General features: G+C 48.3%; 1 protein-coding gene across 4 annotated transcripts in view; it reads right to left on the bottom strand.

Annotated features, from left to right (window-relative positions):
* The window catches only part of LOC124017361 (FERM domain-containing protein 4A-like), a 90,729-nt gene extending 65,364 nt beyond the window's left edge, over positions 1-25,365 (bottom strand). For all 4 annotated transcript variants that reach the window (XM_046332616.1, XM_046332619.1, XM_046332618.1 and 1 more), the window contains exons 1-2: positions 25,274-25,365; positions 2,135-2,227 (exon numbers count right to left, since the gene is read on the bottom strand). In XM_046332616.1, the coding sequence (XP_046188572.1) occupies positions 2,135-2,227; positions 25,274-25,359 (179 nt within the window). In that variant the 5' untranslated portion in view covers positions 25,360-25,365. The remainder of the gene's footprint in view (positions 1-2,134; positions 2,228-25,273) is intronic.
* Between the last annotated feature and the right edge of the window lie 1,169 nt (positions 25,366-26,534).

The raw sequence follows: 26,534 nt of genomic DNA, 5'->3' as shown, positions 1-26,534 counted from the left end.
ACCCCATACAATAATACAATACACCCCATACAATAATACAATACCCCATACAATAATACAACACCCCATACAATAATACAATACCCCATACAATAATACAACACCCCATACAATAATAATACAACACCCCATACAATAATACAACACCCCATACAATAATACAACACCCCATACAATAATACAACACCCCATACAATAATACAACACCCCATACAATAATACAATACCCCATACAATAATACAACACCCCATACAATAATACAACACCCCATACAATAATACAACACCCCATACAATAATACAATACCCCATACAATAATACAATACCCCATACAATAATACAACACCCCATACAATAATACAACACCCCATACAATAATACAATACCCCATACAATAATACAACACCCCATACAATAATACAACACCCCATACAATAATACAACACCCCGTACAATAATACAACACCCCATACAATAATACAACACCCCATACAATAATACAACACCCCATACAATAATACAACACTCCATACAATAATACAACACCCAGTACAATAATACAACATCCAGTACAATAATACAACACCCCATACAATAATACAATACCCCATACAATAATACAACACCCCATACAATAATACAACACCTAGTACAATAATACAACACCCCATACAATAATACAATACTCCATACAATAATACAATACCCCATACAATAATACAACACCCCATACAATAATACAACACCCCGTACAATAATACAATACTCCATACAATAATACAACACCCAGTACAATAATACAACATCCAGTACAATAATACAACACCCCATACAATAATACAACACCCCATACAATAATACAACAGCCAGTACAATAATACAACACCCAGTACAATAATACAATACCCCATACAATAATACAACACCCCATACAATACTCCATACAATAATACAATACCCCATACAATAATACAACACCCCATACAATAATACAACATCCAGTATAATAATACAACACCCCATACAATAATACAACACCCAGTACAATAATACAACACCCAGTACAATAATACAACACCCAGTACAATAATACAACACCCAGTACAATAATACAACACCCCATACACATCAAAGCAACTATGGTAGGTGGAAATGACATAAAACACCCTTTTGGAGACACTTATCGTTAGCCGTTCCGTTGTGTCTCCAACACATCGGGTTGTTCAATATGTTGTTAAGCAATGACCAGTCCCTGGAGCCTAGAACACATTATAGGGACTTCTGAAGTACTGACCAACACTGTTCAACATTGTCTGTGCGTGTAGCCTTTCCTCAGCTGCATAGAAAGGTCAGACAATTTCACTTCAGATCCTGTACCTTTTCGTCACACTACAATGACCTCATGGAGAAGTGAGTACACGCACACACACGCACGCGCAAACTCACAACGTTGTTATGTAAGAGATCAGCCTTTGTCAGAGCAGTACAAACTCACGACGTGTGTTATGTAAGAGATCAGCCTTTGTCAGAGCAGTACAAACTTAGGACGTGTGTTATGTAAGAGATCAGCCTTTGTCAGAGCAGTACAAACTCACGACGTGTGTTATGTAAGAGATCAGCCTTTGTCAGAGCTGTACAAACTCAGGACGTGTGTTATGTAAGAGATCAGCCTTTGTCAGAGCAGTACAAACTCACGACGTGTGTTATGTAAGAGATCAGCCTTTGTCAGAGCAGTACAAACTCAGGACGTGTGTTATGTAAGAGATCAGCCTTTGTCAGAGCAGTACAAATGGGCTGGCAGGAGAAAGAACTGGTTTTATAACCCTGCTACTTAACTGTGAGTCAGATCAGAGCAGAAGCACCACTTTCCAGGGATACAACATCTTACTCAACGCTTGACACACACAGACACACTGAGGCTAATATATAATAGCTAGACACAAGTATCACTGAATTATGAATGGCGTTCTCTTATAGTATTATAGAGTTATCGTCTGCCTTTTTCACAGAGCCATGGTAGTGTGTGGTGTGCAGACGTCTGTCTGACTGTGTGTGTGTGTGTGTGCCTGCTGTATATATGTAGGTACATGTAGCAGCTGTGCTTGTATGTGTTCATGTATGATATAACCATACCTGACACAGAAGTACAGGACGATGGGTCCAGACTTCTTGGGGAACTCGTGTTCTAGAACCCTCCGGTCCAACTGCAGCCAGCTGAAATGACCCCTGGAGACACAACAACCAATCAACTGTTAGTAAACCACACACCCAACCAATGAGGAGTAAATCTCCGTAAACAACAGAACTGAACAATGGGGAGTTAACAAACTAAAGAACTGACTTATGCTGACTGAGCATGAAATGAAAAAGTTGGTATGACCAGATATGTACTGCAGATTGAAAAACCTTCTCGACAACGTAAAAATACTGCAATAGCATAGCCAAGTCCACTGCGCCCCACCCCACCCCATCTCTCTCTCTCTCTCTCTCTCTCTCTCTCTCTCTCTCTCTCTCTCTCTCTCTCTCTCTCTCTCTCTTTCTGACAGGGGATGAAAACTGCAGAGGCAGCTTGTCACCCTGGTAACCCTGCATGGTCTCCTGGGCAACATGCACTGGTCTTTTTTCTATTTCTCTTGTTCAAAGTTCAGCTCTCTCAGCTCTCAAACACAGAAACAACAAAGCTACATCATATAGAGCCAAGGGACTGAGGGAGAAACAGAGAGAGACAGAACTGAGGGAGAATCAGAGAGAGTCAGAACTGGGGGAGAAACAGAGAGAGACAGAACTGAGGGAGAATCAGAGAGAGACAGAACTGGGGGAGAAACAGAGAGAGACAGAACTGGGGGAGAAACAGAGAGGGACAGGACTGAGGGAGAATCAGAGTGAGACAGAACTGGGGGAGAATCAGAGAGAGACAGAGCTGGGGGAGAATCACAGAGAGACAGAACTGAGGGAGAATCAGAGAGAGACAGAACTGGGGGAGAAACAGAGAGAGACAGAACTGGGGGAGAAACAGAGAGGGACAGAACTGAGGGAGAATCAGAGAGAGACAGAACTGGGAGAGAATCAGAGAGAGACAGAACTAAGGGAGAATCAGAGAGAGACAGAACTGGGGGAGAAACAGAGAGAGACAGAACTGAGGGAGAATCAGAGAGATACAGAACTGGGGGAGAAACAGAGAGAGACAGAACTGGGGGAGAAACAGAGAGGGACAGAACCGAGGGAGAATCAGAGAGAGACAGAACTGGGGGAGAATCAGAGAGAGACAGACATGGGGGAGAATCAGAGAGAGACAGAACTGGGGGAGAATCAGAGAGAGACAGAGCTGGGGGAGAATCAGAGAGAGACAGACCTGAGGGAGAATCAGAGAGAGACAGAACTGGGGGAGAAACAAAGAGAGACAGAACTGGGGGAGAAAGAGAGAGAGACAGAACTGGGGGAGAAACAGAGAGAGACAGAACTGGGGGAGAATCAGAGAGAGACAGATCTGGGGGAGAATCAGAGAGAGACAGAACTGGGGGAGAATCGGAGAGAGACAGAACTGGAGGAGACACAGAGAGACAGAACTGGGGGAGAAAAATAGAGACAGAACTGGGGGAGAAAAAGAGAGACAGAACTGAGGGAGAAACAGAGAGACAGAAACAGAGAGAGACAGAGAGAGACAGAACTGGGGGAGAAACAGAGAGAGACAGAACTGGGGGAGAAAAAGAGAGACAGAACTGGGGGTGAAAAAGAGAGAGACACTATTGGGGGAGAAAAAGAGAGACAGAACTGGGGGAGAAACAGAGAGAGACAGAACTGGGGGAGAAGAAGAGAGAGACAGAACTGGGGGAGAATCAGAGAGAGACAGAACTGGGGGAGAATCAGAGAGAGACAGAACTGGGAGAGAAACAGAGAGAGACAGAACTGGGGGAGAAAAAGAGAGACAGAACTGGGGGAGAAACAGAGTTAGACAGAACTGGGGGAGAAAAAGAGAGACAGAACTGGGGGAGAAACAGAGAGAGACAGAACTGGGGGAGAAGAAGAGAGAGACAGAACAGGGGGAGAAGAAGAGAGAGACAGAACTGGGGGAGAATCAGAGAGAGACAGAACTGGGGAGAAAAAGAGAGACAGAACTGGGGGAGAAACAGAGAGAGACAGAAATGGGGGAGAAACAGAGAGAGACACAAACAGAGAGAGAGACAGAACTGGGGGAGAAACAGAGAGAGAGAGAGAACTGGGGGAGAAACAGAGAGAGACAGAACTGGGGGAGAAGCAGAGAGAGACAGAACTGAGGGAGAAACAGAGAGAGACAGAACTGGGAGAGAAGCAGAGAGAGACAGAAACAGAGAGAGACAGAACTGGGAGAGAAAAAGAGAGAGACAGAAACAGAGAGAGAAACAGAGAGAGAGAGACAGAACTGGGGGAGAAACAGAGAGAGACAGAAACAGAGAGAGACAGAACTGGGGGAGAAACAGAGAGAGACAGAAACAGAGAGAGACAGAACTGGGGGAGAAACAGAGAGAGACAGAAACAGAGAGAGACAGAGCTGGGGGAGAAACAGAGAGAGACAGAAACAGAGAGAGACAGAAACAGAGAGAGAGAAACAGAGAGAGACAGAACTGGGGGAGAAAGAACTGGGGAGAAACAGAGAGAGACAGAAACAGAGAGAGACAGAAACAGAGAGAGACTGAAACAGAGAACAGAACTGGGGGAGAAACAAAGAGAAACAGAAACAGAGAGAGTCAGAACTGGGGAGAAACAAAGAGAGTCAGAAACAGAGAGGACAGAACAGAAACAGAGAGAACAGAAACAGAGAGAGTCAGAACTGGGGGAGAAACAGAGAGAGACAGAAACAGAGAGAGACAGAAACAGGGAGACTGAAACAGAGAGAGACAGAACTGGGGGAGAAACAAAGAGACAGAAACAGAGAGAGACAGACTGGGGGAAACAGAGAGAGACAGAAACAGAGAGAGTCAGAACTGGGGGAGAAACAAAGAGAGTCAGAAACAGAGAGAGACAGAACTGGGGGAGAAACAAAGAGAGTCAGAGAAACAGAAACAGAGAGACAGAACTGGGGAGAAACAAAGAGAGTCAGAAACAGAGAGAGACAGAACTGGGGGGGAGAAACAGAAAAAGAGAGTCAGAAACAGAGAGAGACAGAACTGGGGGAGAAACAGAGAGAGACAGAAACAGAGAGAGTCAGAACTGGGAACTGGGGGAGAAACAAAGAGAGACAGAAACAGAGAGAGACAGAACTGGGGAGAGAAACAGAGAGACAGAACAGAGACAGAACTGGGGGAGAAACAGAGAGAGACAGAAACAGAGAGAGACAGAAAGAGAGAGTCAGAACAGAGAGAGACAGAACTGGGGGAGAAACAGAGAGAGACAGAAACAGAGGAGACAGAACTGGGGGAGAAACAGAGAGAGACAGAAACAGAGAGAGACAGAACTGGGGGAGGGGACAGAAACAGAGAGAGACAGAAACAGAACTGGGGGAGAAACAGAGAGAGTCAGAGACAGAGACAGAACTGGGGGAGAAACAGAGAGAGACAGAAACAGAGAGAGACAGAACTGGGGGGGGAGAAACAGAGAGAGAGACAGAAGACAGAGACAGAACTGGGGGAGAAACAGAGAGACAGAAACAGAGAGAGACAGAACTGGGGGGAGAAACAGAGAGACAGTGAGAAACAGAAACAGAGAGAGACAGAACTGGGGGAGAAACAGAGAGTGTCAGGGAGAGAAACAGAGAGAGAGACAGAAACAGAGAGAGACAGAAACAGAGAGAGACTGAAACAGAGAGAGACAGAACTGGGGGAGAAACAAAGAGAGTCAGAAACAGAGAGAGACAGAACTGGGGGAGAAACAGAGAGCGACAGAACTGGGGGAGAAACAGAGAGAGACAGAAACAGAGAGAGACAGAAACAGTGAGACAGAACTGGGGGAGAAACAGAGAGTGTCAGAAACAGAGAGAGACAGAACTGGGGGAGAAACAGAGAGAGACAGAAACAGAGAGAGACAGAAACAGTGAGACAGAACTGGGGGAGAAACAGAGAGAGACAGAGACAGAAACAGAGAGAGAGACAGAACTGGGGGAGAAACAGAGAGAGACAGAACTGGGGGAGAAACAGAGAGAGACAGAACTGGGGGAGAAACAGAGAGGGACAGAACCGAGGGAGAATCAGAGAGAGACAGAACTGGGGGAGAATCAGAGAGAGACAGACATGGGGGAGAATCAGAGAGAGACAGAACTGGGGGAGAATCAGAGAGAGACAGAGCTGGGGGAGAATCAGAGAGAGACAGAACTGAGGGAGAATCAGAGAGAGACAGAACTGGGGGAGAAACAAAGAGAGACAGAACTGGGGAGAAACAGAGAGAGACAGAACTGGGGGAGAAACAGAGAGAGACAGAACTGGGGGAGAATCAGAGAGAGACAGATCTGGGGGAGAATCAGAGAGAGACAGAACTGGGGGAGAATCGGAGAGAGACAGAACTGGAGGAGACACAGAGAGACAGAACTGGGGGAGAAAAAGAGAGACAGAACTGGGGGAGAAAAAGAGAGACAGAACTGGGGGAGAAACAGAGAGACAGAAACAGAGAGAGACAGAGAGAGACAGAACTGGGGGAGAAACAGAGAGAGACAGAACTGGGGGAGAAAAAGAGAGACAGAACTGGGGGTGAAAAAGAGAGAGACACTATTGGGGGAGAAAAAGAGAGACAGAACTGGGGGAGAAACAGAGAGACAGAACTGGGGGAGAAACAGAGAGAGACAGAACTGGGGGAGAAGAAGAGAGAGACAGAACTGGGGGAGAATCAGAGAGAGACAGAACTGGGGGAGAATCAGAGAGAGACAGAACTGGGAGAGAATCAGAGAGAGACAGAACTGGGAGAGAAACAGAGAGAGACAGAACTGGGGGAGAAAAAGAGAGACAGAACTGGGGGAGAAACAGAGTTAGACAGAACTGGGGGAGAAAAAGAGAGACAGAACTGGGGGAGAAACCGAGAGAGACAGAAACAGAGAGAGACAGAACTGGGGGAGAAACAGAGAGAGACAGAACTGGGGGAGAAAAAGAGATACAGAACTGGGGGAGAATCGGAGAGAGACAGAACTGGAGGAGACACAGAGAGACAGAACTGGGGGAGAAAAAGAGAGACAGAACTGGGGGAGAAACAGAGAGACAGAAACAGAGAGAGACAGAACTGGGGGAGAAACAGAGAGAGACAGAACTGGGGGAGAAAAAGAGAGACAGAACTGGGGGTGAAAAAGAGAGAGACACTATTGGGGGAGAAAAAAAGAGACAGAACTGGGGGAGAAACAGAGAGAGACAGAACTGGGGGAGAAGAAGAGAGAGACAGAACTGGGGGAGAATCAGAGAGAGACAGAACTGGGGGAGAATCAGAGAGAGACAGAACTGGGAGAGAAACAGAGAGAGACAGAACTGGGGGAGAAAAAGAGAGACAGAACTGGGGGAGAAACAGAGAGAGACACAACTGGGGGAGAAACAGAGTTAGACAGAACTGGGAGAGAAAAAGAGAGACAGAGCTGGTGGAGAAACAGAGAGAGACAGAACTGGGGGAGAAGAAGAGAGAGACAGAACTGGGGGAGAATCAGAGAGAGACAGAGCTGGGGGAGAATCAGAGAGAGACAGAACTGAGGGAGAATCAGAGAGAGACAGAACTGGGGGAGAAACAAAGAGAGACAGAACTGGGGGAGAAACAGAGAGAGACAGAACTGGGGGAGAAACAGAGAGAGACAGAACTGGGGAGACTGGGGGAGAATCAGAGAGAGACAGATCTGGGGGAGAATCAGAGAGAGACAGAACTGGGGGAGAATCGGAGAGAGACAGAACTGGAGGAGACACAGAGAGACAGAACTGGGGGAGAAAAAGAGAGACAGAACTGGGGGAGAAAAAGAGAGACAGAACTGGGGGGGGAGAAACAGAGAGACAGAAACAGAGAGAGACAGAGAGAGACAGAACTGGGGGAGAAACAGAGAGAGACAGAACTGGGGGAGAAAAAGAGAGACAGAACTGGGGGTGAAAAAGAGAGAGACACTATTGGGGGAGAAAAAGAGAGACAGAACTGGGGGAGAAACAGAGAGACAGAACTGGGGGAGAAACAGAGAGAGACAGAACTGGGGGAGAAGAAGAGAGAGACAGAACTGGGGGAGAATCAGAGAGAGACAGAACTGGGGGAGAATCAGAGAGAGACAGAACTGGGAGAGAATCAGAGAGAGACAGAACTGGGAGAGAAACAGAGAGAGACAGAACTGGGGGAGAAAAAGAGAGACAGAACTGGGGGAGAAACAGAGTTAGACAGAACTGGGGGAGAAAAAGAGAGACAGAACTGGGGGAGAAACAGAGAGAGACAGAACTGGGGGAGAAGAAGAGAGAGACAGAACTGGGGGAGAAGAAGAGAGAGACAGAACTGGGGGAGAATCAGAGAGAGACAGAACTGGGGGAGAATCAGAGAGAGACAGAACTGGGAGAGAAACAGAGAGAGACAGAACTGGGGAGAAAATGAGAGACAGAACTGGGGGAGAAACAGAGAGAGACAGAAATGGGGGAGAAACAGAGAGAGACACAAACAGAGAGAGAGACAGAACTGGGGGAGAAACAGAGAGAGAGAGAGAACTGGGGGAGAAACAGAGAGAGACAGAAATGGGGGAGAAACAGAGAGAGACACAAACAGAGAGAGAGACAGAACTGGGGGAGAAACAGAGAGAGAGAGAGAACTGGGGGAGAAACAGAGAGAGACAGAACTGGGGGAGAAGCAGAGAGAGACAGAACTGAGGGAGAAACAGAGAGAGACAGAACTAGGAGAGATGCAGAGAGAGACAGAAACAGAGAGAGTCAGAACTGGGAGAGAAAAAGAGAGAGACAGAAACAGAGAGAGACAGAACTGGGGGAGAAACAGAGAGAGACAGAAACAGAGAGAGAGACAGAACTGGGAGAGAAACAGAGAGAGACAGAAACAGAGAGAGAGACAGAACTGGGGGAGAAACAGAGTGTCAGAACTGGGAGAGAAACAGAGAGAGACAGAACTGGGAGAGAAGCAGAGAGAGACAGAAACAGAGAGAGACAGAACTGGGAGAGAAGCAGAGAGAGACAGAACTGAGGGAGAAACAGAGAGAGACAGAACTGGGAGAGAAGCAGAGAGAGACAGAAACAGAGAGAGACAGAACTGGGAGAGAAAAAGAGAGAGACAGAAACAGAGAGAGACAGAACTGGGGAAGAAACAGAGAGAGACAGAAACAGAGAGAGACAGAACTGGGGGAGAAACAGAGAGAGACAGAAACAGAGAGAGAGACAGAACTGGGGGAGAAACAGAGAGTGTCAGAAACAGAGAGAGACAGAACTGGGGGAGAAACAGAGAGGGACAGAACCGAGGGAGAATCAGAGAGAGACAGAACTGGGGGAGAATCAGAGAGAGACAGACATGGGGGAGAATCAGAGAGAGACAGAACTGGGGGAGAATCAGAGAGAGACAGAGCTGGGGGAGAATCAGAGAGAGACAGAACTGAGGGAGAATCAGAGAGAGACAGAACTGGGGGAGAAACAAAGAGAGACAGAACTGGGGGAGAAACAGAGAGAGACAGAACTGGGGGAGAAACAGAGAGAGACAGAACTGGGGGAGAATCAGAGAGAGACAGATCTGGGGGAGAATCAGAGAGAGACAGAACTGGGGGAGAATCGGAGAGAGACAGAACTGGAGGAGACACAGAGAGACAGAACTGGGGGAGAAAAAGAGAGACAGAACTGGGGGAGAAAAAGAGAGACAGAACTGGGGGAGAAACAGAGAGACAGAAACAGAGAGAGACAGAGAGAGACAGAACTGGGGGAGAAACAGAGAGAGACAGAACTGGGGGAGAAAAAGAGAGACAGAACTGGGGGTGAAAAAGAGAGACACTATTGGGGGAGAAAAAGAGAGACAGAACTGGGGAGAAACAGAGAGACAGAACTGGGGGAGAAACAGAGAGAGACAGAACAGAGAGAGACAGAACTGGGGAGAAACAGAGAGACAGAACTGGGGGAGAGAGACAGAACTGGGGGAGAAACAGAGAGAGACAGAACTGGGGAGAATCAGAGAGAGACAGACTGGGGGAGAATCAGAGAGAGACAGAACAGAACTGGGGGAGGGAGAGAACTCAGAGAGACAGAACTGGGGGAGAAACAGAGAGAGACAGAACTGGGGGAGAAACAGAGAGAGACAGAACTGGGGGGAAAAAGAGAAGACAGAGAGAGACAGAACTGGGGGAGAAACAGAGAGAGACAGAACTGGGGGAGAATCAGAGACAGAACTGGGAGAGAACAGAGAGAGACAGAACTGGGAGAGAAACAGAGAGAGACAGAACTGGGGGAGAGACAAAGAGAGACAGAACTGGGGGAGAAACAGAGTTAGACAGAACTGGGGGAGAAAAAGAGAGACAGAACTGGGGGAGAAACAGAGAGAGACAGAACTGGGGGAGAAGAAGAGAGAGACAGAACTGGGGGAGAAGAAGAGAGAGACAGAACTGGGGGAGAATCAGAGAGAGACAGAACTGGGGGAGAATCAGAGAGAGACAGAACTGGGAGAGAAACAGAGAGAGACAGAACTGGGGAGAAAAAGAGAGACAGAACTGGGGGAGAAACAGAGAGAGACAGAAATGGGGGAGAAACAGAGAGAGACACAAACAGAGAGAGAGACAGAACTGGGGGAGAAACAGAGAGAGAGAGAGAACTGGGGGAGAAACAGAGAGAGACAGAACTGGGGGAGAAGCAGAGAGAGACAGAACTGAGGGAGAAACAGAGAGAGACAGAACTAGGAGAGATGCAGAGAGAGACAGAAACAGAGAGAGTCAGAACTGGGAGAGAAAAAGAGAGAGACAGAAACAGAGAGAGACAGAACTGGGGGAGAAACAGAGAGAGACAGAAACAGAGAGAGAGACAGAACTGGGAGAGAAACAGAGAGAGACAGAAACAGAGAGAGAGACAGAACTGGGGGAGAAACAGAGTGTCAGAACTGGGAGAGAAACAGAGAGAGACAGAACTGGGAGAGAAGCAGAGAGAGACAGAAACAGAGAGAGACAGAACTGGGAGAGAAGCAGAGAGAGACAGAACTGAGGGAGAAACAGAGAGAGACAGAACTGGGAGAGAAGCAGAGAGAGACAGAAACAGAGAGAGACAGAACTGGGAGAGAAAAAGAGAGAGACAGAAACAGAGAGAGACAGAACTGGGGAAGAAACAGAGAGAGACAGAAACAGAGAGAGACAGAACTGGGGGAGAAACAGAGAGAGACAGAAACAGAGAGAGAGACAGAACTGGGGGAGAAACAGAGAGTGTCAGAAACAGAGAGAGACAGAACTGGGGGAGAAACAGAGAGAGACAGAACTGGGGGAGAATCAGAGAGAGACAGATCTGGGGGAGAATCAGAGAGAGACAGAACTGGGGGAGAATCGGAGAGAGACAGAACTGGGGGAGAAAAAGAGAGACAGAACTGGGGGAGAAAAAGAGAGACAGAACTGGGGGAGAAACAGAGAGACAGAAACAGAGAGAGACAGAGAGAGACAGAACTGGGGGAGAAACAGAGAGAGACAGAACTGGGGGAGAAAAAGAGAGACAGAACTGGGGGTGAAAAAGAGAGAGACACTATTGGGGGAGAAAAAGAGAGACAGAACTGGGGGAGAAACAGAGAGACAGAACTGGGGGAGAAACAGAGAGAGACAGAACTGGGGGAGAAGAAGAGAGAGACAGAACTGGGGGAGAATCAGAGAGAGACAGAACTGGGGGAGAATCAGAGAGAGACAGAACAGGGAGAGAATCAGAGAGAGACAGAACTGGGAGAGAAACAGAGAGAGACAGAACTGGGGGAGAAAAAGAGAGACAGAACTGGGGGAGAAACAGAGTTAGACAGAACTGGGGGAGAAAAAGAGAGACAGAACTGGGGGAGAAACAGAGAGAGACAGAACTGGGGGAGAAGAAGAGAGAGACAGAACTGGGGGAGAATCAGAGAGAGACAGAACTGGGGAGAATCAGAGAGAGACAGAACTGGGAGAGAAACAGAGAGAGACAGAACTGGGGAGAAAAAGAGAGACAGAACTGGGGGAGAAACAGAGAGAGACAGAAATGGGGGAGAAACAGAGAGAGACACAAACAGAGAGAGAGACAGAACTGGGGGAGAAACAGAGAGAGAGAGAGAACTGGGGGAGAAACAGAGAGAGACAGAACTGGGGAGAAGCAGAGAGAGACAGAACTGAAGAAACAGAGAGAGACAGAACTGGGGAGCAAACAGAGACAGAAACAGAGAGAGAACTGGGGAGAAAGAAGACAGAAACAGAGAGAGACAGAACTGGGAGAGAAGCAGAGAGAGACAGAACTGAGGGAGAAACAGAGAGAGACAGAACTGGGAGAGATGCAGAGAGAGACAGAAACAGAGAGAGACAGAACTGGGAGAGAAAAGAGAGAGACAGAAACAGAGAGAGACAGAACTGGGGGAGAAACAGAGAGAGACAGAAACAGAGAGAGAGACAGAACTGGGGAGAAACAGAGAGAGACAGAAACAGAGAGAGAGACAGAACTGGGGGAGAAACAGAGAGTCAGAACTGGGGGAGAAACAGAGAGAGACAGAACAGGGAGAGGGAGAGACAGAAGAAACAGAGAGAGACAGAAACAGAGAGAGACAGAACTGGGGGAGAAACAGAGAAGACAGAGAGAGACAGAACTGAGGGAGAAACAGAGAGAGACAGAACAGAGAGAGACAGAACTGGGAGAGAAGCAGAGAGAGAGACAGAAACAGAGAGAGACAGAACTGGGAGAGAAAAAGAGAGAGACAGAAACAGAGAGAGACAGAACTGGGGAAGAAACAGAGAGAGACAGAAACAGAGAGAGACAGAACTGGGGGAGAAACAGAGAGAGACAGAAACAGAGAGAGAGACAGAACTGGGGGAGAAACAGAGAGTGTCAGAAACAGAGAGAGACAGAACTGGGGGAGAAACAGAGAGGGACAGAACCGAGGGAGAATCAGAGAGAGACAGAACTGGGGGAGAATCAGAGAGAGACAGACATGGGGGAGAATCAGAGAGAGACAGAACTGGGGGAGAATCAGAGAGAGACAGAGCTGGGGGAGAATCAGAGAGAGACAGAACTGAGGGAGAATCAGAGAGAGACAGAACTGGGGGAGAAACAAAGAGAGACAGAACTGGGGGAGAAACAGAGAGAGACAGAACTGGGGGAGAAACAGAGAGAGACAGAACTGGGGGAGAATCAGAGAGAGACAGATCTGGGGGAGAATCAGAGAGAGACAGAACTGGGGGAGAATCGGAGAGAGACAGAACTGGAGGAGACACAGAGAGACAGAACTGGGGGAGAAAAAGAGAGACAGAACTGGGGGAGAAAAAGAGAGACAGAACTGGGGGAGAAACAGAGAGACAGAAACAGAGAAGACAGAGAGAGACAGAACTGGGGAGAAACAGAGAGAGACAGAACTGGGGGAGAAAAAGAGAGACAGAACTGGGGGAGAAAAAAGAGAGACACTATTGGGGGAGAAAAAGAGAGACAGAACTGGGGGAGAAAAGAGAGAGACAGAACTCAGAAACAGAGAGAGACAGAACTGGGGGAGAAACAGGGGACTGGGGGAAACAGAGAGAGACAGAACTGGGGGAGAATCAGAGAGAACAGGGGGAGAAATCAGAGAGAGACAGAACTGAATCAGGGGAGAACTGGGGGAGAAACAGAGAGAAGAGAGAGACAGAACTGGGGGAGAATCAGAGAGAGACAGAACTGGGGGAGAGAACTGGGGAGAAACAGAGAGACAGAACTGGGGGAGAAAAGAGAGAGACAGAACTGGGGGAGAAAAGAGACAGAAGACAGAACTGGGGGAGAAACAGAGAGAGACAGAACTGGGGGAGAAGAGAGAGACAGAACTGGGGGAGAGAGAGACAGAACTGGGGGAGAAACAGAGAGAGACAGAACTGGGGGAGAGAACAGAGAGAGACAGAACTGGGGGAGAAACAGAGAGAGACAGAACTGGGGGAAACAGAGAGAGACAGAAAAGAGAGAGACAGAACTGGGGGAGAAAAGAGAGAGACAGAACTGGGGGAAACAGAAGTTAGACAGAACTGGGGGAGAAAAGAGAGACAGAACTGGGGGAGAAACAGAGAGAGACAGAACTGGGGGAGAAAAGAAGAGAGAGACAGAACTGGGGAGAAATCAGAGAGAGACAGAACTGGGGGAGAAAAAGAGAGACAGAACTGGGGGAGAAAGAGAGAGACAGGGGGAGAATCAGAGAGAGACAGAACTGGGGGAGAGAAACAGAAGAGAGACAGAGACAGAACTGGGGAGAAAAAGAGAGACAGAACTGGGGAGAAACAGAGAGAGACAGAAATGGGGGAGAAACAGAGAGAGACACAAACAGAGAGAGAGACAGAACTGGGGGAGGGGGAGAAACAGAGAGAGAGAGAGAACTGGGGGAGAAACAGAGAGAGACAGAACTGGGGGAGAAGCAGAGAGAGACAGAACTGAGACAGAACTGAGGGAGAAACAGAGAGAGACAGAACTAGGAGAGATGCAGAGAGAGACAGAAACAGAGAGAGTCAGAACTGGGAGAGAAAAAGAGAGAGACAGAAACAGAGAGAGACAGAACTGGGGGAGAAACAGAGAGAGACAGAAACAGAGAGAGAGACAGAACTGGGAGAGAAACAGAGAGAGACAGAAACAGAGAGAGAGACAGAACTGGGGGAGAAACAGAGTGTCAGAACTGGGAGAGAAACAGAGAGAGACAGAACTGGGAGAGAAGCAGAGAGAGACAGAAACAGAGAGAGACAGAACTGGGAGAGAAGCAGAGAGAGACAGAACTGAGGGAGAAACAGAGAGAGACAGAACTGGGAGAGAAGCAGAGAGAGACAGAAACAGAGAGAGACAGAACTGGGAGAGAAAAAGAGAGAGACAGAAACAGAGAGAGACAGAACTGGGGAAGAAACAGAGAGAGACAGAAACAGAGAGAGACAGAACTGGGGGAGAAACAGAGAGAGACAGAAACAGAGAGAGAGACAGAACTGGGGGAGAAACAGAGAGTGTCAGAAACAGAGAGAGACAGAACTGGGGGAGAAACAGAGAGAGACAGAACTGGGGGAGAATCAGAGAGAGACAGATCTGGGGGAGAATCAGAGAGAGACAGAACTGGGGGAGAATCGGAGAGAGACAGAACTGGGGGAGAAAAAGAGAGACAGAACTGGGGGAGAAAAAGAGAGACAGAACTGGGGGAGAAACAGAGAGACAGAAACAGAGAGAGACAGAGAGAGACAGAACTGGGGGAGAAACAGAGAGAGACAGAACTGGGGGAGAAAAAGAGAGACAGAACTGGGGGTGAAAAAGAGAGAGACACTATTGGGGGAGAAAAAGAGAGACAGAACTGGGGAGAAACAGAGAGACAGAACTGGGGGAGAAACAGAGAGAGACAGAACTGGGGGAGAAGAAGAGAGAGACAGAACTGGGGGAGAATCAGAGAGAGACAGAACTGGGGGAGAATCAGAGAGAGACAGAACTGGGAGAGAATCAGAGAGAGACAGAACTGGGAGAGAAACAGAGAGAGACAGAACTGGGGGAGAAAAAGAGAGACAGAACTGGGGGAGAAACAGAGTTAGACAGAACTGGGGGAGAAAAAGAGAGACAGAACTGGGGGAGAAACAGAGAGAGACAGAACTGGGGGAGAAGAAGAGAGAGACAGAACTGGGGGAGAATCAGAGAGAGACAGAACTGGGGGAGAATCAGAGAGAGACAGAACTGGGAGAGAAACAGAGAGAGACAGAACTGGGGAGAAAAAGAGAGACAGAACTGGGGGAGAAACAGAGAGAGACAGAAATGGGGGTGAAACAGAGAGAGACACAAACAGAGAGAGAGACAGAACTGGGGGAGAAACAGAGAGAGAGAGAGAACTGGGGGAGAAACAGAGAGAGACAGAACTGGGGGAGAAGCAGAGAGAGACAGAACTGAGGGAGAAACAGAGAGAGACAGAACTAGGAGAGATGCAGAGAGAGACAGAAACAGAGAGAGTCAGAACTGGGAGAGAAAAAGAGAGAGACAGAAACAGAGAGAGACAGAACTGGGAGAGAAGCAGAGAGAGACAGAACTGAGGGAGAAACAGAGAGAGACAGAACTGGGAGAGAAGCAGAGAGAGACAGAAACAGAGAGAGACAGAACTGGGAGAGAAAAAGAGAGAGACAGAAACAGAGAGAGACAGAACTGGGGAAGAAACAGAGAGAGACAGAAACAGAGAGAGACAGAACTGGGGGAGAAACAGAGAGAGACAGAAACAGAGAGAGTCAGAACTGGGGGAGAAACAGAGAGAGACAGAAACAGAGAGAGTCAGAACTGGGGGAGAAACAGAGAGAGACAGAACTGGGGGAGAAACAGAGAGAGACAGAAACAGAGAGAGTCAGAACTGGGGGAGAAACAGAGAGAGACAGAAACAGAGAGAGTCAGAACTGGGGGAGAAACAGAGAGAGACAGAAACAGAGAGAGACAGAACTGGGGGAGAAACAGAGAGAGACAGAAACAGAGAGAGTCAGAACTGGGGGAGAAACAGAGAGAGACAGAAACAGAGAGAGACAGAACTGGGGGGTGAAACAGAGAGAGACAGAACTGGGGGAGAAACAGAGAGAGACAGAAACAGAGAGAGACAGAAACAGTGAGACAGAACTGGGGGAGAAACAGAGAGAGACAGAGACAGAAACAGAGAGAGAGACAGAACTGGGGGAGAAACAGAGAGAGACAGAACTGGGGGAGAAACAGAGAGAGACAGAACTGGGGGAGAATCAGAGAGAGACAGAACTGGGGGAGAATCAGAGAGAGACAGAACTGGGGGAGAATCGGAGAGACAGAACAGGAGAAACAGAGAGACAGAACTGGGGGAGAAAAAGAGAGACAGAAATGGGTGAAAACAGAGAGACAGAACTGGGGGAGAAACAGAGAGAGACAGAACTGGGGGAGAAAAAGAGAGACAGAACTGGGGGAGAAACAGAGAGACAGAAACAGAGAGAGACAGAGAGAGACAGAACTGGGGGAGAAACAGAGAGAGACAGAACTGGGGGAGAAACAGAGAGAGACAGAACTGGGGGAGAAAAAGAGATACAGAACTGGGGGAGAATCGGAGAGAGACAGAACTGGAGGAGACACAGAGAGACAGAACTGGGGGAGAAAAAGAGAGACAGAACTGGGGGAGAAAAAGAGAGACAGAACTGGGTTAGAAACAGAGAGACAGAAACAGAGAGAGACAGAGAGAGACAGAACTGGGGGAGAAACAGAGAGAGACAGAACTGGGGGAGAAAAAGAGAGACAGAACTGGGGGTGAAAAAGAGAGAGACACTATTGGGGGAGAAAAAGAGAGACAGAACTGGGGGAGAAACAGAGAGAGACAGAACTGGGGGAGAAGAAGAGAGAGACAGAACTGGGGGAGAATCAGAGAGAGACAGAACTGGGGGAGAATCAGAGAGAGACAGAACTGGGAGAGAAACAGAGAGAGACAGAACTGGGGGAGAAAAAGAGAGACAGAACTGGGGGAGAAACAGAGAGAGACACAACTGGGGGAGAAACAGAGTTAGACAGAACTGGGGGAGAAAAAGAGAGACAGAGCTGGTGGAGAAAAAGAGAGACAGAACTGGGGGAGAAACAGAGAGACAGAAACAGAGAGAGACAGAGAGAGACAGAACTGGGGGAGAAACAGAGAGAGACAGAACTGGGGGAGAAACAGAGAGAGACAGAACTGGGGGAGAAAAAGAGATACAGAACTGGGGGAGAATCGGAGAGAGACAGAACTGGGGGAGAAACAGAGAGAGACAGAACTGGGGGAGAAACAGAGAGAGACAGAACTGGGGAGAAAAGAGAGACAGAACTGGGGAGAAACAGAGAGACAGAAACAGAGAGAGACAGAGAGAGACAGAACTGGGGGAGAAACAGAGAGAGACAGAACTGGGGGAGAAACAGAGAGAGACAGAACTGGGGGAGAAAAAGAGATACAGAACTGGGGGAGAATTGGAGAGAGACAGAACTGGAGGAGACACAGAGAGACAGAACTGGGGGAGAAAAAGAGAGACAGAACTGGGGGAGAAAAAGAGAGACAGAACTGGGTTAGAAACAATGAGACAGAAACAGAGAGAGACAGAGAGAGACAGAACTGGGGGAGAAACAGAGAGAGACAGAACTGGGGGAGAAAAAAGAGAGACAGAACTGGGGTGAAAAAGAGAGAGACACTATTGGGGGAGAAAAAGAGAGACAGAACTGGGGGAGAAACAGAGAGAGACAGAACTGGGGGAGAAGAAGAGAGAGACAGAACTGGGGAGAATCAGAGAGAGACAGAACTGGGGGAGAATCAGAGAGAGACAGAACTGGGAGAGAAACAGAGAGAGACAGAACTGGGGAGAAAAAGAGAGACAGAACTGGGGGAGAAACAGTGAGAGACACAACTGGGGGAGAAACAGAGTTAGACAGAACTGGGGAGAAAAAGAGAGACAGAGCTGGTGGAGAAACAGAGAGAGACAGAACTGGGGGAGAAGAAGAGAGAGACAGAACTGGGGGAGAATCAGAGAGAGACAGAACTGGGGGAGAATCAGAGAGAGACAGAACTGGGAGAGAAACAGAGAGAGACAGAACTGGGGAGAAAAAGAGAGACAGAACTGGGGGAGAAACAGAGAGAGACAGAAATGGGGGAGAAACAGAGAGAGACAGAAACAGAGAGAGAGACAGAACTGGGGGAGAAACAGAGAGAGACAGAAACAGAGAGACAGAACTGGGGGAGAAACAGAGAGAGACAGAACTAGGAGAGATGCAGAGAGAGACAGAAACAGAGAGAGTCAGAACTGGGAGAGAAAAAGAGAGAGACAGAAACAGAGAGAGACAGAACTGGGAGAGAAGCAGAGAGAGACAGAACTGAGGGAGAAACAGAGAGAGACAGAACTGGGAGAGAAGCAGAGAGAGACAGAAACAGAGAGAGACAGAACTGGGAGAGAAAAAGAGAGAGACAGAAACAGAGAGAGACAGAACTGGGGAAGAAACAGAGAGAGACAGAAACAGAGAGAGACAGAACTGGGGGAGAAACAGAGAGAGACAGAAACAGAGAGAGAGACAGAACTGGGGGAGAAACAGAGAGTGTCAGAAACAGAGAGAGACAGAACTGGGGGAGAAACAGAGAGAGACAGAAACAGAGAGAGACAGAAACAGAGAGAGACTGAAACAGAGAGAGACAGAACTGGGGGAGAAACAAAGAGAGTCAGAAACAGAGAGAGACAGAACTGGGGGAGAAACAGAGAGAGACAGAAACAGAGAGAGTCAGAACTGGGGGAGAAACAGAGAGAGACAGAAACAGAGAGAGTCAGAACTGGGGGAGAAACAGAGAGAGTCAGAAACAGAGAGAGACAGAACTGGGGGAGAAGCAGAGAGAGACAGAACTGAGGGAGAAACAGAGAGAGACAGAACTAGGAGAGATGCAGAGAGAGACAGAAACAGAGAGAGTCAGAACTGGGAGAGAAAAAGAGAGAGACAGAAACAGAGAGAGACAGAACTGGGAGAGAAGCAGAGAGAGACAGAAATGGGGGTGAAACAGAGAGAGACACAAACAGAGAGAGAGACAGAACTGGGGGAGAAACAGAGAGAGAGAGAGAGAACTGGGGGAGAAACAGAGAGAGACAGAACTGGGGGAGAAGCAGAGAGAGACAGAACTGAGGGAGAAACAGAGAGAGACAGAACTAGGAGAGATGCAGAGAGAGACAGAAACAGAGAGAGTCAGAACTGGGAGAGAAAAAGAGAGAGACAGAAACAGAGAGAGACAGAACTGGGAGAGAAGCAGAGAGAGACAGAACTGAGGGAGAAACAGAGAGAGACAGAACTGGGAGAGAAGCAGAGAGAGACAGAAACAGAGAGAGACAGAACTGGGAGAGAAAAAGAGAGAGACAGAAACAGAGAGAGACAGAACTGGGGGAGAAACAGAGAGAGACAGAACTGGGGGAGAAAAAGAGAGACAGAACTGGGGGTGAAAAAGAGAGAGACACTATTGGGGGAGAAAAAGAGAGACAGAACTGGGGGAGAAACAGAGAGAGACAGAACTGGGGGAGAAGAAGAGAGAGACAGAACTGGGGGAGAATCAGAGAGAGACAGAACTGGGGGAGAATCAGAGAGAGACAGAACTGGGAGAGAAACAGAGAGAGACAGAACTGGGGGAGAAAAAGAGAGACAGAACTGGGGGAGAAACAGTGAGAGACACAACTGGGGGAGAAACAGAGTTAGACAGAACTGGGGGAGAAAAAGAGAGACAGAGCTGGTGGAGAAACAGAGAGAGACAGAACTGGGGGAGAAGAAGAGAGAGACAGAACTGGGGGAGAATCAGAGAGAGACAGAACTGGGGGAGAATCAGAGAGAGACAGAACTGGGAGAGAAACAGAGAGAGACAGAACTGGGGAGAAAAAGAGAGACAGAACTGGGGGAGAAACAGAGAGAGACAGAAATGGGGGAGAAACAGAGAGAGACAGAAACAGAGAGAGAGACAGAACTGGGGGAGAAACAGAGAGAGACAGAAACAGAGAGACAGAACTGGGGGAGAAACAGAGAGAGACAGAACTAGGAGAGATGCAGAGAGAGACAGAAACAGAGAGAGTCAGAACTGGGAGAGAAAAAGAGAGAGACAGAAACAGAGAGAGACAGAACTGGGAGAGAAGCAGAGAGAGACAGAACTGAGGGAGAAACAGAGAGAGACAGAACTGGGAGAGAAGCAGAGAGAGACAGAAACAGAGAGAGACAGAACTGGGAGAGAAAAAGAGAGAGACAGAAACAGAGAGAGACAGAACTGGGGAAGAAACAGAGAGAGACAGAAACAGAGAGAGACAGAACTGGGGAGAAACAGAGAGAGACAGAAACAGAGAGAGAGACAGAACTGGGGGAGAAACAGAGAGTGTCAGAAACAGAGAGAGACAGAACTGGGGGAGAAACAGAGAGAGACAGAAACAGAGAGAGACAGAAACAGAGAGAGACTGAAACAGAGAGAGACAGAACTGGGGGAGAAACAAAGAGAGTCAGAAACAGAGAGAGACAGAACTGGGGGAGAAACAGAGAGAGACAGAAACAGACAGAGTCAGAACTGGGGGAGAAACAGAGAGAGACAGAAACAGAGAGAGACAGAACTGGGGGGTGAAACAGAGAGAGACAGAACTGGGGGAGAAACAGAGAGAGACAGAAACAGAGAGAGACAGAAACAGTGAGACAGAACTGGGGGAGAAACAGAGAGAGACAGAGACAGAAACAGAGAGAGAGACAGAACTGGGGGAGAAACAGAGAGAGACAGAAACAGAGAGAGTCAGAACTGGGGGAGAAACAGAGAGAGACAGAACTGGGGGAGAAACAGAGAGAGACAGAAACAGAGAGAGTCAGAACTGGGGGAGAAACAGAGAGAGACAGAAACAGAGAGAGTCAGAACTGGGGGAGAAACAGAGAGAGACAGAACTGGGGGAGAAACAGAGAGAGACAGAAACAGAGAGAGTCAGAACTGGGGGAGAAACAGAGAGAGACAGAAACAGAGAGAGTCAGAACTGGGGGAGAAACAGAGAGAGACAGAAACAGAGAGAGACAGAACTGGGGGAGAAACAGAGAGAGACAGAAACAGAGAGAGTCAGAACTGGGGGAGAAACAGAGAGAGACAGAAACAGAGAGAGACAGAACTGGGGGGTGAAACAGAGAGAGACAGAACTGGGGGAGAAACAGAGAGAGACAGAAACAGAGAGAGACAGAAACAGTGAGACAGAACTGGGGGAGAAACAGAGAGAGACAGAGACAGAAACAGAGAGAGAGACAGAACTGGGGGAGAAACAGAGAGAGACAGAACTGGGGGAGAAACAGAGAGAGACAGAACTGGGGGAGAATCAGAGAGAGACAGAACTGGGGGAGAATCAGAGAGAGACAGAACTGGGGGAGAATCGGAGAGACAGAACTGGAGGAGAAACAGAGAGACAGAACTGGGGGAGAAAAAGAGAGACAGAAATGGGGGAAAAACAGAGAGACAGAACTGGGGGAGAAACAGAGAGAGACAGAACTGGGGGAGAAAAAGAGAGACAGAACTGGGGGAGAAACAGAGAGACAGAAACAGAGAGAGACAGAGAGAGACAGAACTGGGGGAGAAACAGAGAGAGACAGAACTGGGGGAGAAACAGAGAGAGACAGAACTGGGGGAGAAAAAGAGATACAGAACTGGGGGAGAATCGGAGAGAGACAGAACTGGAGGAGACACAGAGAGACAGAACTGGGGGAGAAAAAGAGAGACAGAACTGGGGGAGAAAAAGAGAGACAGAACTGGGTTAGAAACAGAGAGACAGAAACAGAGAGAGACAGAGAGAGACAGAACTGGGGGAGAAACAGAGAGAGACAGAACTGGGGGAGAAAAAGAGAGACAGAACTGGGGGTGAAAAAGAGAGAGACACTATTGGGGGAGAAAAAGAGAGACAGAACTGGGGGAGAAACAGAGAGAGACAGAACTGGGGAGAAGAAGAGAGAGACAGAACTGGGGAGAATCAGAGAGAGACAGAACTGGGGAGAATCAGAGAGAGACAGAACTGGGAGAGAAACAGAGAGAGACAGAACTGGGGGAGAAAAAGAGAGACAGAACTGGGGGAGAAACAGAGAGACACAACTGGGGGAGAAACAGAGTTAGACAGAACTGGGGAGAAAAAGAGAGACAGAGCTGGTGGAGAAACAGAGAGAGACAGAACTGGGGGAGAAGAAGAGAGAGACAGAACTGGGGGAGAATCAGAGAGAGACAGAACTGGGGGAGAATCAGAGAGAGACAGAACTGGGAGAGAAACAGAGAGAGACAGAACTGGGGAGAAAAAGAGAGACAGAACTGGGGGAGAAACAGAGAGAGACAGAAATGGGGGAGAAACAGAGAGAGACAGAAACAGAGAGAGAGACAGAACTGGGGGAGAAACAGAGAGAGACAGAAACAGAGAGACAGAACTGGGGGAGAAACCGAGAGAGACAGAAACAGAGAGAGACAGAACTGGGGGAGAAACAGAGAGAGACAGAACTGGGGGAGAAAAAGAGATACAGAACTGGGGGAGAATCAGAGAGAGACAGAACTGGTGGAGAAACAGAGAGAGACAGAACTGGGGGAGAATCAGAGAGAGACGTAACTGGGGGAGAAACAGAGAGAGACAGAACTGGGGGAGAAACAGAGAGACACAGAACTGGGGGAGAAACAGTGAGAGACAGAAACAGAGAGAGAAACAGAGAGAGAGACAGAACTGGGGGAGAAACAGAGAGAGAGAGACAGAAACAGAGAGAGACAGAACTGGGGGAGAAACAGAGAGAGACAGAACTGGGGGAGAAACAGAGAGAGACAGAAACAGAGAGAGACAGAATTGGGGGAGAAACAGAGAGAGACAGAAACAGAGAGAGAGAGAAACAGAGAGAGAGAAAGACAGAACTCGGGGAGAAACAGAGAGAGAGAGAACTGGGGGAGAAACAGAGAGAGACAGAAACAGAGAGAGACAGAACTGGGGGAGAAACAGAGAGAGACAGAAACAGAGAGAGACAGAACTGGGGGAGAAACAGAGAGAGACAGAAACAGAGAGAGAGAGAAACAGAGAGAGAGAGACAGAACTCGGGGAGAAACAGAGAGAGAGAGAACTGGGGGAGAAACAGAGAGAGACAGAAACCGAGAGAGACAGAACTGGGGGAGAAACAGAGAGAGACAGAAACAGAGAGAGACAGAACTGGGGGAGAAACAGAGAGAGACAGAAACAGAGAGAGAGAGAAACAGAGAGAGAGAGACAGAACTCGGGGAGAAACAGAGAGAGAGAGAGAGAGACAGAACTGGGGGAGAAACAGAGAGAGACAGAACTGGGGAGAGACAGAACTGGGGGAGAAACAGAGAGAGACAGAACTGGGGGAGAAACAGAAAGAGACAGAACTGGGGAGAGACAGAACTGGGGGAGAAACAGAGAGAGACAGAAACAGAGAGAGACAGAACTGGGGGAGAAACAGAGAGAGACAGAACTGGGGAGAGACAGAACTGGGGGAGAAACAGAGAGAGACAGAAACAGAGAGAGACAGAACTGGGGGAGAAACAGAGAGAGACAGAACTGGGGAGAGACAGAACTGGGGGAGAAACAGAGAGACACAGAAACAGAGAGAGACAGAACTGGGGGAGAAACAGAGAGAGACAGAAACAGAGAGAGACAGAACTTGGGGAGAAACAGAGAGAGACAGAACTGGGGGAGAAACAGAGAGAGACAGAACTGGGGGAGAAACAGAGAGAGACAGAAACAGAGAGAGACAGAACTGGGGGAGAAACAGAGAGAGACAGAAACAGAGAGACAGAACTGGGGGAGAAACCGAGAGAGACAGAAACAGAGAGAGACAGAACTGGGGGAGAAACAGAGAGAGACAGAACTGGGGGAGAAAAAGAGATACAGAACTGGGGGAGAATCAGAGAGAGACAGAACTGGGGGAGAAACAGAGAGACAGAACTGGGGGAGAATCAGAGAGAGACGTAACTGGGGGAGAAACAGAGAGACAGAACTGGGGGAGAAATAGAGAGACACAGAACTGGGGGAGAAACAGAGAGAGACAGAAACAGAGAGAGACAGAACTGGGGGAGAAACAGAGAGAGACAGAAACAGAGAGAGAAACAGAGAGAGAGACAGAACTGGGGGAGAAACAGAGAGAGAGACAGAAACAGAGAGAGACAGAACTGGGGTGTGCATGTCTCTAGCTATGTCTTTTACAAATGTCACCCAGCATTGGGTATGCCAGTGGAGTTGTTGAAAGGGTCTGGAGAGAGGGATGCAGAGGATGCATGAGAGGTATAAAATATCACAGACGGTTGGCCTATGTAAATCAATAACAAACAGTATTCAAATGAGAGCACTAGGACTGGGACTAGCAGACTGGGACTAGCAGACTGGGACTAGCAGACTGGGACTAGCAGACTGGGACTAGCAGACTGGGACTAGCAGACTGGGACTAGCAGACTGGGACTAGCAGACTGGGACTAGCAGACTGGGACTAGCAGACTGGGACTAGCAGACTGGGACTAGCAGACTGGGACTAGACTGTAGGATATCTGTTTTATACTCCCACAATAACAATGTCAATCAAATGGCATCTTCACATTTCAAACATACATTTCTTTCCTTGTGTGATAAACAGGCCAGAGTGTTGTTACTTCCCATTAGAGGTGTGTTAGTGCTGGGCTGGAACAAAACCCTACACTTCACATAGCCCCCCCAGAAACAAGACAGTCCTATATTCCTGGTCATAACAGTGAACCAGAGGGACTTACGTTTCGTCTGTGTAGGAGATCCCAAAGTATTCCTTCTCCTTTAGGTTGAAGTGGGAGGCCACCAAATCTAACAGGTCCTTGGCCATCAACTTGGGCTGCAGGGAAACACATACACACAGGTAGGGTCAGTATGATGTATGGTGTGTGTGTGTGTATGTGTGTGTGTGTGTGTGTGTGTGTGTGTGTGTGTGTGTGTGTGTGTGTGTGTGTGTGTGTGTGTGTGTGTGTGTGTGTGTGTGTGTGTGTGTGTGTGTGTGTGTGTGTGTGTGTGTGTGTGTGTGTGTGTGTGTGTGTGTGTGTGTGTCAGAATGTGTGAGTGATTCTGTTTGTGCATGTACAGGTTGTGTGTTAAGCTAAATGTGACACTGTATTCTAATAGCTAGTGATTTACTGCAGTGACTCAGGGCTTTGACTGACACTGCTCAGGAGAGAGGAGGGGGAGGGGGTGTCTAAGAGTGACAGATGTGTAAGTGTTGCTGACAGTGCAGGTGTGTATTCTCTCTCTCTCTCAGGGCGTGTGTGGGGGTGCCCCCCTTCCCGACCTACACTCCTACTGAGTCACGGGAATAAGTAGAGAACTGTACCACTGTGGGTACAAGTACAACAGCTGATCGTCTAATCAACTAATCATAGTCTTCAACAGATTGAAATACTGTAAGGATGCTTATGTTTTCGCCTCTGTCACAATGACATCACACGTCCATCCAAAGCCACTGAACACAGAAAAAGAGCCATTATTGAAGACTGCAGGCTAAGACCTTGTCAGCACACTGACTATTGTATGGAGAGGCGGAGAGGAAGTCACACGGAGAGAGAGAGAGAAAACAGAGAGAAAACAGAGAGAAAACAGAGAGAAAAGGAGAAGGATCGAGGGAGTGAGGGATGAGAGAGCATGCGAGAGAACAAGAAATAATGAAAGACTGAAAAAGATCAAGAGGGAGAGAGATGAGAGAGTGGCACACACAGTCCTGCCATGTGAATGTGCTCGTGATATTCAGAGAGCGAACCCCACCCTGGGGTTAAGCATGGGTGTGTCTCTGCCTGGCTACACATACTGACAGCACACAGCATCACACCCACACCTAACACAAGCACAGAGCATCACACCCACACCTAACACAAGCATACAGCATCACACCCACACCTAACACAAGCATACAGCATCACACCCACACCTAACACAAGCACACAGCATCACACCCACACCTAACACAAGCACACAGCATCATACCCACACCCACACCTAACACAAGCATACAGC

Source organism: Oncorhynchus gorbuscha, unplaced genomic scaffold (assembly GCF_021184085.1).
Source record: "Oncorhynchus gorbuscha isolate QuinsamMale2020 ecotype Even-year unplaced genomic scaffold, OgorEven_v1.0 Un_scaffold_2:::fragment_8:::debris, whole genome shotgun sequence".
NCBI lineage: Eukaryota > Metazoa > Chordata > Actinopteri > Salmoniformes > Salmonidae > Oncorhynchus > Oncorhynchus gorbuscha.
Note: the sequence above shows the minus strand (reverse complement) of the source record. Positions and strands in the feature narration are given on the sequence as shown.